This window comes from Labrus bergylta, chromosome 3 (assembly GCF_963930695.1).
Source record: "Labrus bergylta chromosome 3, fLabBer1.1, whole genome shotgun sequence".
Classification (NCBI taxonomy): Eukaryota; Metazoa; Chordata; class Actinopteri; order Labriformes; family Labridae; genus Labrus; species Labrus bergylta.
The window spans coordinates 26,581,203-26,599,026 of record NC_089197.1 but is presented as its reverse complement, the minus strand read 5'-3'; the positions used below and the strand labels follow the sequence as shown (position 1 = coordinate 26,599,026).

The window sequence follows — 17,824 nt, the reverse complement described above, 5'->3', positions numbered from 1 at the left end:
TCATTATTCCAGCATCATATGTTCATGCATTGTAAACAGTTGATATGCCATCCTGAGCATCTGTGTGTTTGGTGCTGTTTCATGCTTCCCTGTTTATACAAGGAAGACACCAGTAGTGCATTTCCTATGCTACTGAAAAGATTTGTTTCCATGCATTGCTTACTGAAGCTGAAGTTTTGTAAAGTACAGAAAACAAAAAACACAACAACAGACACATTTTCAGGATGTTTTATTCATTCTTCTATCATCCCAGTGTCACTTTTGATCCATTGTATCACAGCATTCAGAATTATTGGCACTCCTGGTAAAGAAAAGCTGAACATGAGATAAATAAATCAAGGGACCAGCTATAACCTTTGCCTAGAGAGATATGAAATATTGCATCAAATGTAAAATGCATCTTTAAAACGTGATTACAAAAACTGTTGGCACTTTGTTGTATTTTTGGCATTAATGCAAAACTCACAACCGGTGCAGCTTCTCTTTATTTCTATCTTCAAATATCCTCAATTAAGCTCATGCCTCTCTGTCATCGGCGTATGAATTACAACTTTGAAGGGAACTTATTACCTTAGCCACAGCAACAAATGCAGCTGTCATTTATAAATGATCCAAAAAACATTTACCCCTAATGAAAAAAAAGTATTAAAGTAAGGAAAAGCGTGTTGCATATAGCTTGACACTTGGTCTGTTTATCTTGTGTGTCTTCTGCACCAAATGCCAATAATTCTTGAGGGCACTGTAAACCAAGTTCAGTGAGAGAAGTGCAAAATATTCATTCAGGGAACAGCACACATTTGTCATTGAGATGGAGAAGGTGTGATGATTACAAACAGCTTGGCCTCAGTGACATCCACTTCCACTGATCGAGTTACCTTCACTGCAGGAAAAGCAAGAAAAAACACCCTGTAACATATTTGAACCAACATATTTAGCAGCAGCCCTCAGCTTAGTGTTTCACTTTGAAAAGCTCGATTGATTTATTATTCTCATTAGCTGGTCATTCAGTGTGAATCCCAGTTTCTGAACTTCAACAAACAAACAATTTTGGAACCACTCTGACTGTTTTCCACCCTGATAGGTTTCAGAATGGCGGCCATCCTCATACCCTGTCTGTCACTCAAAAACAAAGCTTAAAATCATCTGGCAGCTCAGAGTGCATTAAGAGCCCCTTGCATGAAAAACACAATGATTGTGTGTGTTTGTTTATCTAAAAGAGGAGAGTGTGTGTATTGCACATCTCAAAATCTTAAGTTAGAGCACAGAGTTCTTTGTCCAGTGTTCAATCTGAACTTGAGCACCATGAAACATTATGTGAGTGCACAGTGGAAGATGGGGGGCCTCTCGACCCACTTTGCATTCCCACTCGGGCTGTTCCTGTACTGCTCTAGGTTTTCTCCCTCTCTCTGATGTTTTCTCTTCTCTTCAGTTATCATGGCTGCTTCGGCCTTTCCAGTTTCATTAAGGGCTCCGCGGTGTCCGAGTCACTGTGGTGTTTCCTCTCTCTTGGATGCTCAACTTTGCTGCAGCGTGTCCACGAGGGGGAGCGCATGTAACCACCTCTGGGCAGCATGGGCTGGTGGGAACCTAAGAGCCGACATAAAACACAATGGCTAGTTAGCAGATATAAAGACAGATTCAAGAGAACACAAAAACATTGCACACCTGTTGTGTTTAACCAGGTTTAACTTCAAAGTACAGTTTTCCTTATGTTTACAGAATATGTTATACATCGCTCTGTAACTTCTGAAAGCATTTTTATAATAATCTCCAGAGCTCTGCTCTTAAAATGTGAAAGACACTTTGGAAGATACAGTGACTGAAGGCTTCTTCAGCTGCCAATGAAAGCATTTAGTCAATGGAAAACAGATCATTTTCTTTACCCAAATATTTAAATAAGCATGATTTTCTTTTCTTCCAGTTCTTCATCACACCACTAGATGGTGATGTTGAACACAGCTTTAGGACACATGCAAAATGGAATGACTGACAGAGAGCAGACTACTTGCTCTGTTCTGCTTTACAAACCATTTTTAAGGTCATACTCAGTATCTGGCCAACATATCTCCCTAAAGGCATGTCTACAAACTCACACACATTAAACTCTGAGAGGCAAAGAATGAGAAAAAAGAATGAGAAAAAAGAATGAGAAAATGGGAAGGTGGAACACATGTATTGATCTCAGAAGATTGATGGCATCGCTGCTTGAATTTAATGAGGAGGACAACATCCTCCTGAGCAGCATGAAGGAGTCAGCTACAGCAAGCACCATGAACACCTGCTGACAACTGCTAGTGGTGTTTATGCTTATATGAAGTGTCTGTGCATGTACATACAGTATGATGTGAGCGTGTGTGTGATGCATGTTGTTTTTTATTTGTTTGATCAAACTCAGGTCCTGCTAGACCTGTTTTTTTTTATTGATATCCAGTGAAAATAACGGATGGACAGGAATTAAAAAAAACTATTGTCCACGTACACACACACACACACACACACACACACACACACACTATACATATATTTCTTTTCTTTTTGCTCCTCTCTATTGTTGTCACATACAGAGAGTACCCTGATCTATAGGATACTACGCTGTATTACCTCGGTGCTGCTGGCTGGCAGCCATTACATTCTTCAGTCAGCATATTGCTGTAACTTCATTTTACTGAAACAGCAAATACTTGTACAGAAAACCTGTGAAGGCACAGGGAAAACAAATGTAGTAGAAACACAGATTTGTTTTTATGTGTGCAGGGCACACACTTATATATGTGCTGCACAAGGCCCTTAATTTCAATCCTTTCAGGGCAACACTACTTGTTTTCTGTTCTAATCCTAGCTCAGCCCAATCAGTGATTGAGAAGTAGAGCAAGAATTTTTCACCTACTATTATGTGTAATGTTGTGAATGTCTGGAGCGATCCCAAAGGCAACACATGAGATGGAATCAGTCTTTAAAAGGTGGTTGGGATATCCTACAGGGTATTTTCTGCCTCTGTCTAAAGCAGTGACATCACTGCAGGTGTTGTATGTATACTTGACAGCAGATGGGAAGTGCTGTGACATCATTTATTAGGGTGTGGTCCATTTTTCCTTGTCTGTGTATAAGAGTTGTTTTTTTCAGGGAGATGTTTCTGTCCTCTACTGCACAAACCAAACAAACTGTCAGAGATAAAAACCCTTGTCATGGGACTTAATGCTAAATAATGCAGTCAAACATTATCATAGAATAATTTCAATTTCTACCATGGTTTGCTCTACTACAGAATTTTTGGGGAACCTTTTACAAAAACCCTTCTCTTAAACAAAACTAATATTACTTAAACATTACAGAAACTGATCCTTGGTATCTTAACGGTTGATCAAGCTCGTCTAAGTGTGACTAACGAGCAAATCTACTGGACAGAGTCAGCATTTTGTTCTGTGGATGTGAAGCTTGTCTACAAAGAAAAGCTTGACAAAACACTAATTACTGCATGTTCTACGCTCTATGGGTTCTAGTTATGAAGTACAACTCAATAGTTTTAGTAATTTTAGATGAACTGAACATAAAGGCATGTGAATCTGGAGCCAGATGGCCTAAAGTAAAGGACAGGGACATGGGAATGGGTGAAGGGAGAACGGGGAAGAAAGACAGCAGAGTAAAAAAAACAACAACACACAACTCTATAAATAATATGCTAGTGTAGCTCCCAGGTTATGATAGCTGTCTAAATGGCTTTGAAGGGCCGGCCTTGTTTCCAGCAGGGAGAGTGAATTATTCAGGAACCTACATTAAGCATGAACCCTCTAACCCATCCTCTCCTCTCCTCTCCTCTCCTCTCCTCTCCTCTCCTCTCCTCTCCTCTCCTCTCCCCTCCCCTCCCCTCCCCTCCCCTCCCCTCCTCTCCTCTCCTCTCCTCTCCTCTCCTCTCCTCTCCTCTCCTCTCCTCTCCTCTCCTCTCCCCTCCCCGCCCCGCCTCTCCTCTCCTCTCCTCTCCTCCCCTCCCCTCCTCTTCTCTCCTCTCTGCAATCAACCCTTCTCCTACCTGCTCAACACACAGTCAACAGTTTCTTGTACAGTTTTAGCCTCATGCAGTACAGCTCAATACTACTTTGTCACTAGTTAATTAAATTACAGTCCCTCTCTTTGTCCCCCACCCAGAACTAACTTATGACAAATTAATTATTAATTACACTACATTTGTCATAGTCCTGTTTGCAATATTTAGCTAATATACTCTGGCGTGGTTGATAAAGACTTATCAATAATAATAGAGAACTGAAACATGAAGAGGGTTTTTCCCATGAAACAGAATAGCTGGTCCTTACAGCTCACAGAGATTTTCCAAAAAGTTGCTGTATAAATAATCATTTTCACTCACACAGCTTTTCATTGTCTGCCAAAACAACACCAGATATCCTTATTGTCACAAACATCTCCAGTCTAAGCCAGTTCCCTAGTCGTGTAAATATTGTTGTTTGTGTGTGAAATAGGTCTGCAGTTTTAATTGATTAAAACACTGTTGCATGTTTAAGGACATTTACTTTAATATACGAATGCTGACATTTTAAAATGATGAAATGATATGACAGGACAAGAGCTATTTCATTGTGTAAAACAAATGAGCATTAGCATCTTATTACAGAATATCTCCCGCAGGACATAACCAGAGATTATTTTATAGACACTCAACGACTTTAAGTATCAAAAGCACCAAAACCTAATGCACAGACTATGATAACACCCCACCCTTTTAGCGTTTCCTTACACATGTCAGAATCTCAATGTGTGTGATAACACCAACTACTCTGAGTTATTCACTTACTTATGTGTTGTAGTGCAACTCATAACAAATCTCCCAGGTTGATAGGATCATGCATTTATTTCATCATGAATCAGATTACTTTTCAAATTGGCAAAAATAATCATAATAATACTTATCCTATAACATCACTTTTCTACCCCTCAGCCAGCCGTGACCCAAACTGTGTTTTTCACTAGCACTATATATCAAAATGCATCTCCATGCATCTTCAAATTTCTTCACTATATTCACAATGCCACTATTCCACTTATAATAACAATACAAGGAGTTACATATTAAACTATTATTTCACTATATTCCCAACACTACAGGGAGACATTATGTGGAAACAATCTTTTTTCATGCCTTCCTTGATCATGTAATTTACTATACATCTTGTATAACCCTATAAGCTGCACAACATGTGGCTTTTTCAGAGAATCTTCTTGCAGACAAAATCCTGAGCATCAATTTCACATGCTGCATCCTCTTGGGATTGTTATCTGTCCTCTGTATAAGCCCGATCTGTAGCCAGCATGGATAGAGACAGATATTGGGAATGAAGCAAAAAGGCAAGCTGAGAGACAGAGCATGACAGGGAAGGAGGATTGTGTCTGCAGTGAGTGAGAGACAAAAACAGCAGAGAGGTGAGAGATATTCTGAAAGCCATTTGAAGAAAGGAGCTGCTCAAAGTCATACATCTCATTTTGGAAGGTTGAAGACTTTTGACAAGGAAGAAAGTTTGCTCTGTTCCCTGATGGCTGATCCATTTTTATCCATAACTTATGCAGGTAAAAATACAAAAGTCACTGACATGTGGTGTTCACTGCCAGAGTTACATCAGAATCTGAATATGTCATTCTGAGTGTGCAAACCTTCAATCATCGTTGGATAAAGATAAACAACGTCATAACGGCGGTATACAGCTGTGCCTCAGTGAATGTGAGACCTTGGATATAAAGTATCTTGGCTGTTGTTTCTTCTGCAACTGGCTACAAGCAGCTGTGTCCTGTCACTGACAAAATACTGAGACACTTTGGAGTGGTGGTGTTAGGGAGAACAGCTGAGAAAAGGTAAAGGCAAAGAGCCTGTCTGACTGTTGACAGGCAAAGAGCCTGTCTGACTGTTTGAACATGAATTTAAAAAGGTAGAATCATATATTGGTATCATTTGTGTTCACATGCACTGACCATGCATGCAGCCTGCAACAGTTACTCCTGTGACTGTACAATACTCTTTATCTACATCTATCTTGTAAGTCTTTCTTATATTTATTATTTTATTGCTATATCAGTTTATATATCCTTCTTTTCTTTATGATATATTATGTATAGGAGAAAGTGTTACACTTGAACTTCAAACTGAAGTGGGTCACATAGAGCAGAATGTAAGATTTAACAATTTATCAAATGAAAGGACTTGCATGAAATGACTGAGTGTGTCTTTTCAATTCAATCAAAGTGGTTATCATCACAATTGATTAGTTATGAATGATGTGATTTCTTTTTTTTCAACTCTGTCCCCTAAACTACCATCTCAGTGGTATTGTTTTCTAGCCTGTTAAGCTATAATGTTCCTAATTCAAATGTATCGAAATAAAATGTGACACTGGTAGTGATGAGCAATTCTACTGAAGACCCTTATCTGCTGGGCTGCTGCTCTGCTTCATTCGAGAGTTGGAGCAAACTCTGCTCCATGATGAAGATGATGATGGTAGTTGCCCCATAACAGCTGACAATATCTTCTAATATCTACTACAAACCCACTGTATACTGTACCAACAATAGGCAGACAAGACAGTAATCAGCTCATGAGAATGGTGGAGAGTTTGTGAAATTAAGCAGCTTAACGGACAGATATTTCCATCAGGAGATGGAAGAGACAAATAAACATCCTCCTATACATGGCTGGCTGTGGAGCTGCTGACAGTAGCTTGCACACAGATGGTCCACAGGGAACATAACTCACACTGACAAGCTGTGCCATGATACTGAACATTAGTAATAAACAGACAAGTGAAGGAAAAGAAGGAGGGATGTTAAAGATTTAAGAAATAAGAAGAAAACAAAACTGAAAAAGGAACATTGTAGTTTCATGTAGATACAAAAACCTGATTAAGTTTTTTAAATATTACTGAGTGATGATTACGACCAGTTTAACAGGATTCAAACAGTGGAGTCATCAATCCTTAGCAATGATATCTGCAAACATGTGATCAGCCTCCAGCCACTGTTAGTGGTTTGATCATTCACCCTCTGACCATTATGAACATTTTGACCTGTCAACAGAGTGATGAATAAATGTGAGTAGCCTAGAATTATTCTCAGACCAACACAGCATGATACAGCCCTTTTTATTTCAAATATGACTTTAAGAAGTCGGACATTTTTATTAAGAAATCATGATATTAACTTCTGACAGGCAGAGTCCACGCACAGGATGTACAAGATGTTTTCAGTGGACCTTTAAATCGTAAAAACCCTCTGTGCATGCTGAGAGCCAAGAGTGTTTGAGGAGAAGAGAGTTCACTGTCCGCATGCACGATGAGGCTCCCAGGTCATGAATAAAACATGACAAAGATTTTATGCTTCCTTTGGGAAACTGGCGGAAAGACATGCTAACCTTTATCTCGCACCTGCTGCTGTGTGACACACATGTAGGTTGACCCGCTTCTATTCTTCTATACGCATGTATGCTGAGAGTGTCAGCAAGTGCCAATAACTGTAATCTTAAATCTTGATCGTGTAAGTGCATGAAGTCCACATACCACATTTAATCAATTTGACTCGAATGCCACTGGTCTGTTACACCTTGACCTAACAGTGTTTTAGAATGATATGCTTAGAAAGTTGTGTCTCTAAATGTTATCATCCCATAGGATCTGAATGAAATAGTTTCTCATAAGAATCAAACGAAGTGAGCCGGTTGAAAAAAAAAAGTGTAACCTTTTTATATTCAAGGAGCAGTTTATCCATGACACTTTGAAATATGTTTTTTATGAGTCCCTGAAGGAATCGTTACAGCTCAGCAGCCCTTTTAAGGACCCTGCTGGGCTATTAAGATATAAAAAGCTCATTCCCTTTTCTTTCTCTCCCTGTCTCTCTAACACAAAGTCAAGATATAAAAAAAAAAAGACTACAGGGACAAATTTAATTTAGCAAATGCTTCCCTCAGCAATGAAAGGATATGAGTAACACTCTGACCCAACCAAGCCTTTTTTTTTAAAATGAAGCTTAGGGGTGCAAGTAAAATATGCAGAAGACGTTTAAATGATTTGTTTTAAGACTTGCATGAATTTAAGTATGTGCATGGACTATGAGGCAGCAGGTGTGGCTGTCACGGTTTATTTCATAGAGAGTGTGTGCATGCACGCATAGTTTACCATTTTCTGACCTATAGCTTGGATGTAATGCATTGGTCTTAAAACAGTGAAAAACTACCTTTTATTCCAGTTTTTCTTTCATCGATTGAGGACATAATTCATTTCCATTTTTTTACCTGCTGGGGACTCGTTGTGGTTCTCCTCATCAGAGTCGGCAAAAACTTCAGCCAGTTCCTGGTCTGACATGTCAGTCAGCTCTGTCAGATCCAGGAGGTCAAAATGCACCTCCAGAGAAGACACGCTGCTCAGCGGTTCTAGAAGGCCAACAGAGAGAGCGAGAAGAACAGAGAGGTTGAGAGATTTAAAAAATGATCCACTGGTTTTTGCTGACAATGCAGAAGAAAAGTGGCTCCTTAAAAGAGAAGTTGGAGAAGTAGAACTGCATTTATTCTAAACACAAACCTCCTCCTCAGCTGCTCTAGAATCGAAACCTTTCTTATAAGCAGGTCAATAACTGGTACTTTGGGTGTTACTGTAAAATTGATTTCAACAAAGAACATATTTACTGGATATCGACACATCACATACGTGTGAGGTGTGACATATTTCTGAGCTCTGCACTGTAGTCAGTGAGTGTCTCCGTTTCACCACGACACTTGTGTTTTAGCACAGGCAGTAACTAAACAAATGGAAGCCAGAGCTGAAAATAGTTTTTTAAATCATTGTGATCTTCATCTTTCTCCTGGGAGTGTTGCACCTGTTCATTTCTGCACAAGCTCCTGCCTGCTACATACAGCAGGGTCATATTCACATGTGGTGGGCATCAACGTGCCGGGCTCAGCATTCCAATTAGGCTGGCTCAAAGCGGACATTTTTAATATTATGTATGTATTCAACCTCTAGGTATACATGCAAAGCCTAGCAAGGGTACAACAACAGCTGCTTGTCTCAGCATCACCCAAATTAGGAACCAATTCTGTGTAACATGGCTGAACGAATCTGCGATTACTGACCATTATAGTATTAAGGATGTTTGGGGATTGCACTGAGGCAGATGGGGGTGTGAATGTGTTCCTATATGAAGCAGAGGATGCATGCTTGACTGCCATGCAATGTCAAGTCTGAATGGAACACTTCACTGGTTGATTGTGGGAGAAAACAAAAGGTTGTGTGACAGGTTGAACACTGTTATTAACCCGTGTTGTTTGAGAAAGTGCTTTGCTTTAGAATGCTTTGCTCCAGGCCGGCTTTGTTTACTCTACGCATGTTCAAGTTTTAAATATCAATGAAAACATTTTTCACTGTTTGTCTGATTTTAAATCACATCAGAAATGCAGCCCAAGCTTCAGAAAACCACTGGGTTTCCAGAGGATGGGGCTATTACCATTAAGGTGTCTTGCTCTAAGGTAGAAGCCTGGATGGTAACCCCTTCAAAGTCAAATGTTAAGTGATGAAAAGATTACCAATAAGAAATTCAATGAATGAAATATGTTCTTGACCACACTGGAGGCTTAACTAGATGCACCATCCAGAAACATTACAAATATCCAACTTCCTTATCATTCTGTGAAACGAGCTGCCTGAGGCTTGACTTCTTCAGTACAATATAACAGATCTATTATTTATTTCAAGACTCTGAGGGCCACATTCCAGTTAATAGAATTGTTCAACTTAACCACTTCAATTATTGCATCATAAACCACTGCACCACATGTAATGAAAGAGCCCCAATAGACTGAGTCTGTGGTATACAGTCAGAGCTCCTTTTATCTTCAAACGTCATTTTGTCTACCGTCGGATGAAGAAACAATAATGGCTATATACTGTGCAATTGCTGGGTGACAAAGAGAATAAAAAACATTTGACTAATTTCACCTTTTTATCACCTCAGCTTTCCTCTTCACATTTTGTGAATATATTTGACTTTTCTTACAGGCTAAAAGCTGTCTGCTTAAAGCCATCAGGGGGTCTCCACCCCTTTTCAGGAACAGTGAAGAGGAGGCAGTGAAACAGGGAGGTTGGAACTGTGGATAAGAAGATATAGAGAGAAGAGGCAAAAGCAGACGCAAGGTGATGGAAGATTTAGGGACGAGAAAGAGGATCACGAAGAGGTAGGAAGGCCTTATTGCAAAGCAAAACACTGCATTATTTGCTGCCATTATTTTCAGTTGGTTACAACGTTCTCCCCGTTCAACTGCACATGTTTTTTTTAACTGCCTCTATCCCATCTCTTTTTTTTCCCTCTCCCACACCCTTTCTCCTTGAATAATTGATCAGTACGTTTTCTCTCTCAGGCAGACACACTGAAACAACTGCCTTCTTACAAGCCAATCAGGGGAGCTCGGCGGACGCCAGTGGGGATGACTGACAATGAAGAATTCACGCCGAGACAAAAAAAGAGGAGTCTGCGTCTGAAGCAGATGGATGATGTAATGGAGCACCTTTTATTCTTTCAGCAAACACATCCTTCATGGCCTGCAAAACCAAATGTGTGCACTGTGTTCAGATCCATTTGTAACCCTGCGATACATATCTTTATTCAACCACAACATGTCAATTATGTCACACTTGATAATCCAGCCTTTGTAGTTAATATGTGTGAAATGAAGGTCCTTTAATTCTTTGAAAAGCAATATGATGTTTCTTTGAACCTTAAATATCAAAGAAAGATATCTGCTTGCTGTCAATTGGATGTTCTATAAAAAAGCATCCCCCTTTCATTTTATTTCCCGTTTCTTTCTCCCCACTCTATCTAGCGAGTAGAAATGTAGAGGTACTGAGCAGGAAGAACAAAGAAAAGGGAGGATTGGAAAGAGGGAGGGGTTCAAATTTGTGAAAATGATAAGAGAACAGAGGGTAAGTGCCTGGTACGTGGATCGGTCCAGTCCCACTTTTCTTAGGTCAACAGTCCAGCCTGATAATAATCATTTTCTCAAACAAATAAAATATGTAGGAAGTGTATTTTCTGACAGTGGCTCAGTAAACAGTCAAACATCATTTCAAAGTTTCCCTGAGTAAATCTGGTAGCATTATTCTCATCCATAGCTCTTAGGTAAACTGAGTTGTATTTTCTTACTTTGAGAAGTCACACACATACAGTGAGCATGTCGCAAAACCCCTCTCCAGTACATCATGATTTATTCAACACCTCCTGATGAAGGCAATTTAGCCAAAAATGTTCGATATGGGGCCTGTAAAGCTTTCAGGAGAAGAGATGTAAGATGGGTTTTATTTTAAGCTGTAAAATAAACTTCTTCCCTTTAACAGCTGGATTCTGCTATTAAAGATCAATACAGATAAACCCTCTTTTTTTACTCTGAGGCTTCACAGCAGTAGCCATACATTTTTAATCTCAAATTCGTTCACAGCTCCCCAAACAAAAAGTAACAATAGACAAGTTCTCCGCACTGCAGGCAGTTTTATTTGGGTTTGTACAGGTGCACCTGTCCTATGTGCTGTTGTTTTTCTTATAAGGGAATTTATTTAGCTACCAAATGAGAACTTGTTTTTTTATCCAGGATCTTATGAAGATGTTAATGAAGATTTTAGGCAGATTGCACCAGGCGTAACAAATAGGGGAATCAGGGGTATTTGTGGTGCCCTGGTTCAGAAGATAAAACTGTGCCATCCAGATTGAAGCTGCAATGAGGCTCCGCTATGGACAATCTTTTAAAAAGTGAAAGCACAGATACTGCACATTTGAATTTGACTTCTCAGGATAAGATTTGACTATCACTTTGCGAATATTTAGAGCAGCAGTGATATTTATTTCTCATCTTTTGCTTGACATACTATTAGCTACCTTGCCAGGTGGCCAGTTTTATTAATAGGTCACATTCAATCACAGAGACGCAGACATTAGTGTCTGGTTGAGCTGTCTCTCTGAAAAAGTGTTTAGTTAGTGAAGCAGATAGAGGCTGCCTTGTCACCCTTGCAGCCCCAGTATCCGTCTCGGTGGTTTTGTGCCCTTGGCCTTGAGTCTAGCACGTACAGAGAAGCCTCTGTACGGGACGGATGCACAATGAGTCCTTTCAACCGAGGATTAGCTGTACTGGTCTCTGAGAGTGTGGGACGAGAACACCTCAAAGAGGCAGTGATCACTCAGTGGGATTCAAAATCAGAAAAGATCAAACTAAGTGAGCAGGCATAAGCAGTTAACGCATTAGTTCTCCACTGACAGACATTGGGATATTCATAATGAGTTACTATTTCACTGTAGATTAAACAACTAGTGACTGTCACTGATGAGAAACTGTTCAATAGAAGTTTATCATCCTGTGTCCTTCTCTATTATTTACAGTCTATAGTACTTCTTTAACCTTTGCCATATCTTTGTCTTGTGGCGATGATCCAGACATTTATCATCCATAATTTGCCCCTTCAACACCTCTGACCAATTAATATTCATTACGGTCTGTTTTGCAGGCTTAATATGGCCCTCTCTTCACCCCTGCCCCTGGTACTCACGTCTCTTTTCTGTGATGTGCAGCAGGCTTGCGGTGTGCCCTGACAGGCTGCCCTCCTCCTCCCCACCTGCTGAGTGCTGGAAGAGCTCCTTGGACAGGTCACCTGAACTGGAGGGCTTCAGCAGCTTCTGGATGTCCTTATTGGGCTCTATAAAGACACAGAGACACGGGAACAGTGAGACCATGCGAGGTAGGAATACAAAGGTAGATAGTGATCGTATATATTTTGACTTCATACAAGGGACGCGAGTTAGCTATCAGCGTCTGACGTCTTGCGTTCCTTCACGCGATGACGTTTCAGTAACTTGAGTCACATGACCGATTACCTGTGCTGCCTGTGCTGTTTGATTGGTTGGCTCATATCACTGCTTCATCTAAATTAGAAGGTGAAGTCGGGCAAACATTTTTCACTTAACCTGTTACTACAGCGGTCTGTGAAGTATAATACGTTTTGTGTTAAAGTGAATTAGCTGATAATGGACAGATTAACATTTGTTTGATTTAAAAAGAGGACACGTGATTGATGCCAGGGGCAACTATTGCAAGGACCGACAACTTCACCTATTGCGGTCGGGAAAGGGGATATCGTGATAATTTGGACGACGACGAGGAGGAGGATGAAGAAGAGGATTGTTTGAAACAGTCGCAACAATACTGTAAGTTAGCCACTGTGGGCGGAGTCAGAGTTTATTGTTTCCATAGCAACGCAAGATGAATCTGACTTTAGACAACTTTAGACTATGATTTTGATTGTTGTTCATGGTTGATGCATACTTCATATAAATATGTATAGGCCTATTTATAGTATATGGTCTACTCTCATGTATTTGGTGCAACTGGAATATTTGAGACTCATTTTACTGTAGTTTAGCTTTTGCTATTGTGTTTGGGTCAAAAATCAATAATACCTGTTATAAACAATCCAGCCCGTCTACTGGCTGATGATGTGCTCTTCAATCAAACCGGGTGACAAACATCTCAAACATTTATTCAAAAATAGAAAAACGAAGTCCACATCGGGTGTTAACAAAGTCTGAAAATAGAGGGTAGGCTACTTAAAATAGCCTCCCTTGAAATGCAGGAGTCTGCACAAACTCTGTCCTTCTGTTTGAAACAGCTGAAAACACAGCAGGGTGTGTGATTCAGCTCAATGAGGTAAGAACATGGATGCCCATATTTAACAGCCAAAAAAAAGTATTAAACTGCAACATAAATTACCTCAATTGCCAATGTGAAGGGTGCTGATTTTTTCAAAACAAGTAGCATTTTAAGGAATACTGTAATAGACAACTCTCCCATGTGTCTGAAATAAAAATCTACCAAAATGATGCCATGTTTCTTTTGAGTGATAACATGCAGAGCTGGCAGCAGATGGCTGGTGGAGCTATTTCTACTTGAAGTATGTTTTTCTATAGTAGAATTTCTCATTTGCTACAGCCAAGGACAAGGCAGAAAATGACAGACTCTGAATTCAACCTGCAGAGACCCACTGTTTATTGTTGGGTATTGATCTTTTCTTTTTTTTTTTTACTCCCAGCAAAGAGCCACACAAATTGAAGGGAGTATAGCATTACCTCTGCTGTTATAATGAAATGTTTGTTCAATACTTGGACTGGCTTTGGTTTCCATTTCCTTCACCTACTTCAGCAAACATTGACTGTTGAACTCATTACAGTTTCTGACCTTTTTCATCCACACATCCCGCCAAACTCTTAACTAATCCATTAAATAATCTGGGCTATGTCATCCCAAGAGCAGCAGACCCCTGGAGCAGTGCATTCATCAGGGGAAAACACTGTTGTGATGGTTTGAATGAGCTCAGGAAGATGTAGAATCACATGAAGAAATGACCTCTGTTGTGGAAAACCAATAGAAACCATCCATAACAAAACTTCAAACTTCAGTGTTCTTTCCTCATGTTACTGTGGGGATTTGTGCATCCATGGGCTGCTCTAGCCACCACCTGCTGAGCCAGAAGAATAAAACAGAATAAGGAATGTAATGCTGGTAAAAGACAGTCCGCTATAAGAGATATGGTCTGTTCAGGCTATGTCTGACCCTAACTCTCTCAAGCTGTGAGCCATGCCTGTCTGTGAAGACAGATGGAGAGAGAGAGAGGGAGGATGAGAGCCATGTATTGCACATTTGCCAAAACTTGACTCAAACTCACTGTCTCTGTTCAATAAATTGATCTTTCATGGTGCAGGCAGAAGGAATTCAAATCCTCTACCAACACCCTGTTAGCTAGGTCAGTTTTTGTACCTGCTGATTACAATCTATTTATAGTAATGCTTGGAAAATATTTACTATTTAATATGCAGTGTCTCACACTTAGAGGTACACACTTATTGAGCACAAGGGATGGGTTCAGAAGATGTCAACTTCTCCACTGAGTTAATTGTCAACACTTTTCAATGATATTTGAACATTTACTAACAAGATAAATTCTATTTATCAAGCAGAGCTGGGTGTGTTTTATCTAAAAAGGCATTTATTGAAGGATGTTGTTGGTTCATAGCAGCCGCTTTGCCACATTACAAATCCTTATTCCTACGAGTCACACTTCAAAACCCTGTCTTGTGATGCATCATAATAACACGGTTAGCTAAATTCCATTTTATTATCATGAGCATATCATATCATCTGTCTTGTGCATTGGTCAGGTATTTCTTGCTGTCAGAATTAATGTTCAGCATTCAGATACTGTTTGTCAACATAGAGGAGAAAAAGCATCTAAAATATAACTGTGACAATGTACTGCAATATGCAGTGACAGGCATAAGTATTCAATCGCCTTTAACTTTTTCCATAACTGATAGTGCTACAACCTTGGAATTTAAGTTGTGTTTTTTTCTTTTTTCTCTCTTTGAGACACAGAAGAGAAGTCCAGAATCGCAGAAATCAGTTGGATGCACGAGTTAACGAGGGGCAGAATTTTGCACCTGATCTTAGATTGGGGCTAAACAGTTATTTCTGTGCTAATTTTGAAGAGCTATTCTAAAATCCCCCACCCCCGCCACACAACAAAACGATAGGCTATATTGTCCTTGTCTATTAATAATATAATCACTATAAGGGACATTTTTAGTATTCAACATGACAAATCCAGAAAGTAGAAGGGAGGCAAATACTTGTGCACGGTGCTGCAGTGACAGTAGAGACTGTTTTTGAGCTCAAGATACAACTGAGTATAAAAAGCAGAGGATGAATGCACAGCTGACCAACCCTCTGCTCCTTTGTTTCACTTTGAACGTCATACCATGCATATCTTTTTTATTTATCAAATCTAATGTCATAATCTGTTTCACACACTATTAAGACCTGTATCCCTCACAACACTCCTACCCTCTAGATAAACAGTTAAATCATCCGTTCTGAATGAAGGTTTTGAAGCTGTTACAGTCCAATAGTGGCACTAAGGCTTTAGTGCTACCAGGCTTCTCTGGATGGACTTTACACAAAGGACCATGTGTGTCCACTATTGTGCTGCAACTTCATTATGTGCCCGGCTTTTGTGTGGTTGACCTACAGTGTAGGATATAAAAAGACCTGTACTGCTGGTGCAATAGATTAAACATCAGACTTGATTGTAGAAACAAACCCTTCACAACTGGACTCAAGGTGATGAGCCAAAATAGAGTAATGGTGCACTGCAATCTTTTATCTTGACTAGACACAAAAAAACAAGTGTTATGATTAAAGAGTGGCTTCTCTGACCCATATTTTTCAGTTCCAACATGTAAGTTAGAAGCAGCTTAAACAAGCTGTTTTAGGAATGCCATTTACTTACAGCTGGCAGGCTACTCAGAGGACAAAGACACTTGGCATCCACCATGCCTGTGTAGTGAAACAAAAGCTGCAACGCGGAGAAAAAGAATAGAAAAATGGCTCTTACCTGGGCTCCCTGCCCCTCCCTGAGCCTCCATGCAGCTCAGCCGAGAGTGTCCTGCTGTTCACCACGCCAGCATCGGAGAGTGGAGGAGACGAACGGGGAGGGAGGAAGGGAGAGACAAGGGGAGTGTGTGTCTGTGGGTGTGCATGTGAGAGCAGGGTAGGATGGGTAGACACAGTGATACCTCAGCTCTCCAAACACACTGCTCCTCCTCTTTTTTATTGTCCTCTGATGATCTAGATTTTCCAAACAGATGATGTTGGTTTCTCCTCTCTTGCAGTTCGACCGCCCTGCTCTTCCATGTGAAGCCGTGTGAGCTCCGCACTGCCTCACAGAGAGAGTCTGCCACAGAGAGGGAGGTCTGGGAACAGCGACATCACGGCTGAGCCACTTGGTTTAGTAAATGCAGCATTGTGAGGCTTGGCTTGGTATGTTCAGAAAACACAGATAGAGTTTCAGGATAAAAAAAGAGGGGGTGGAGAGGGGCTCTGGCGAAGTGCCCAGACTGACAGAGAGAGAGTGGGGTGACAGCGAGGTTGCAGTGGAGGGGGGGTAAATCAGTGTGTGAATGAGTTTGTCGGTATAACAATGTATGGATAAACCAGGTGGCAAATTGTTAAAGCTGATGATGGGACAGTTCATGTCGAATACAACCAGTTCAGCATTTTGCCTGGATGACTGAAAGACAGATGATTGAATATAAATGTTGCACCATTAAACAGTTTAAGGACTAATCAGATTAAGAATTTTTAGATAATAAGTCCATCAAGAAATCACTAGTCTGTGACAGTGAAAGTACTGAAGTGAGGTCAATAATGATTTTTGTAAATGGTTGATCTACCAAATATTTGAACGATAAACTGATGAAATGTTTTGACTAAAATTAATGAGAAATGACTAAAGATGTGAGAAATGCTCATTACAATTTTCCACAGCCAACAAATCTGTCTTAAAATGCTTTTTTGTGTCAAACCAACATTCACCACTCTTCATAAGTGAAATGAGCAAATATTAAAAAGCTAGAATCAGCAAACATTTGGCACTTTTTTGGCAAAATTACCAAAACATTTTTATCGAATTTGAAAACATTTGGTTAGCATTTTCGTCCATCAATGGATCATCCCAGCTCTACCGTCAGTAACCTAAAAAAAACATGTGTAATATAATAAACAATATCAATATTTATATAGGGCAGGGGCATACCAATGGGCTTACTATGGTTGTATTGGCAAAACATTTCCATTTTATCCATATTGCTTATTTTTGTTCTTTCCTCAATATGTACATTTAATTTGTATGTGGGCATAAGTATGTTTGTGTGTGTTGCAATCTCAATACAATTTCTGTAATATCGATAC

General features: G+C 39.9%; 1 protein-coding gene and 1 long non-coding RNA gene across 2 annotated transcripts; one reads left to right on the top strand and one right to left on the bottom strand.

Annotated features, from left to right (window-relative positions):
* Positions 1 to 212: 212 nt before the first annotated feature.
* Positions 213 to 16,761, bottom strand: dbndd1 (dysbindin domain containing 1). The gene is made up of 4 exons (XM_020635195.3): positions 16,470 to 16,761; positions 12,576 to 12,722; positions 8,285 to 8,422; positions 213 to 1,587 (listed from the first exon to the last, which is right to left on the bottom strand). The coding sequence occupies exons 1-4, from the start codon at positions 16,498 to 16,500 to the stop codon at positions 1,433 to 1,435; spliced, it is 471 nt and encodes a 156-aa protein (XP_020490851.1). The 5' UTR covers positions 16,501 to 16,761; the 3' UTR covers positions 213 to 1,432.
* LOC136178596 (uncharacterized) lies at positions 12,730 to 17,499 on the top strand. Its single transcript, XR_010665977.1, has 2 exons — positions 12,730 to 13,230; positions 16,747 to 17,499. It is a non-coding gene; the product is annotated as an uncharacterized lncRNA (long non-coding RNA).
* Positions 17,500 to 17,824: the final 325 nt, after the last annotated feature.

Excerpts from the sequence above, each read along its gene's own strand:
- dbndd1 (XM_020635195.3), bottom strand. The coding sequence starts at position 16,500 with ATGGAGGCTCAGGGAGGGGCAGGGAGCCCAG. Across the intron at positions 8,423-12,575 it reads GCACATCACAGAAAAGAGAC|AACCGCTGAGCAGCGTGTCT; the intron begins GTGAGTACCAGG and ends TTGGCCTTCTAG. Across the intron at positions 1,588-8,284 it reads CCACAACGAGTCCCCAGCAG|GTTCCCACCAGCCCATGCTG; the intron begins GTAAAAAAATGG and ends GTCGGCTCTTAG.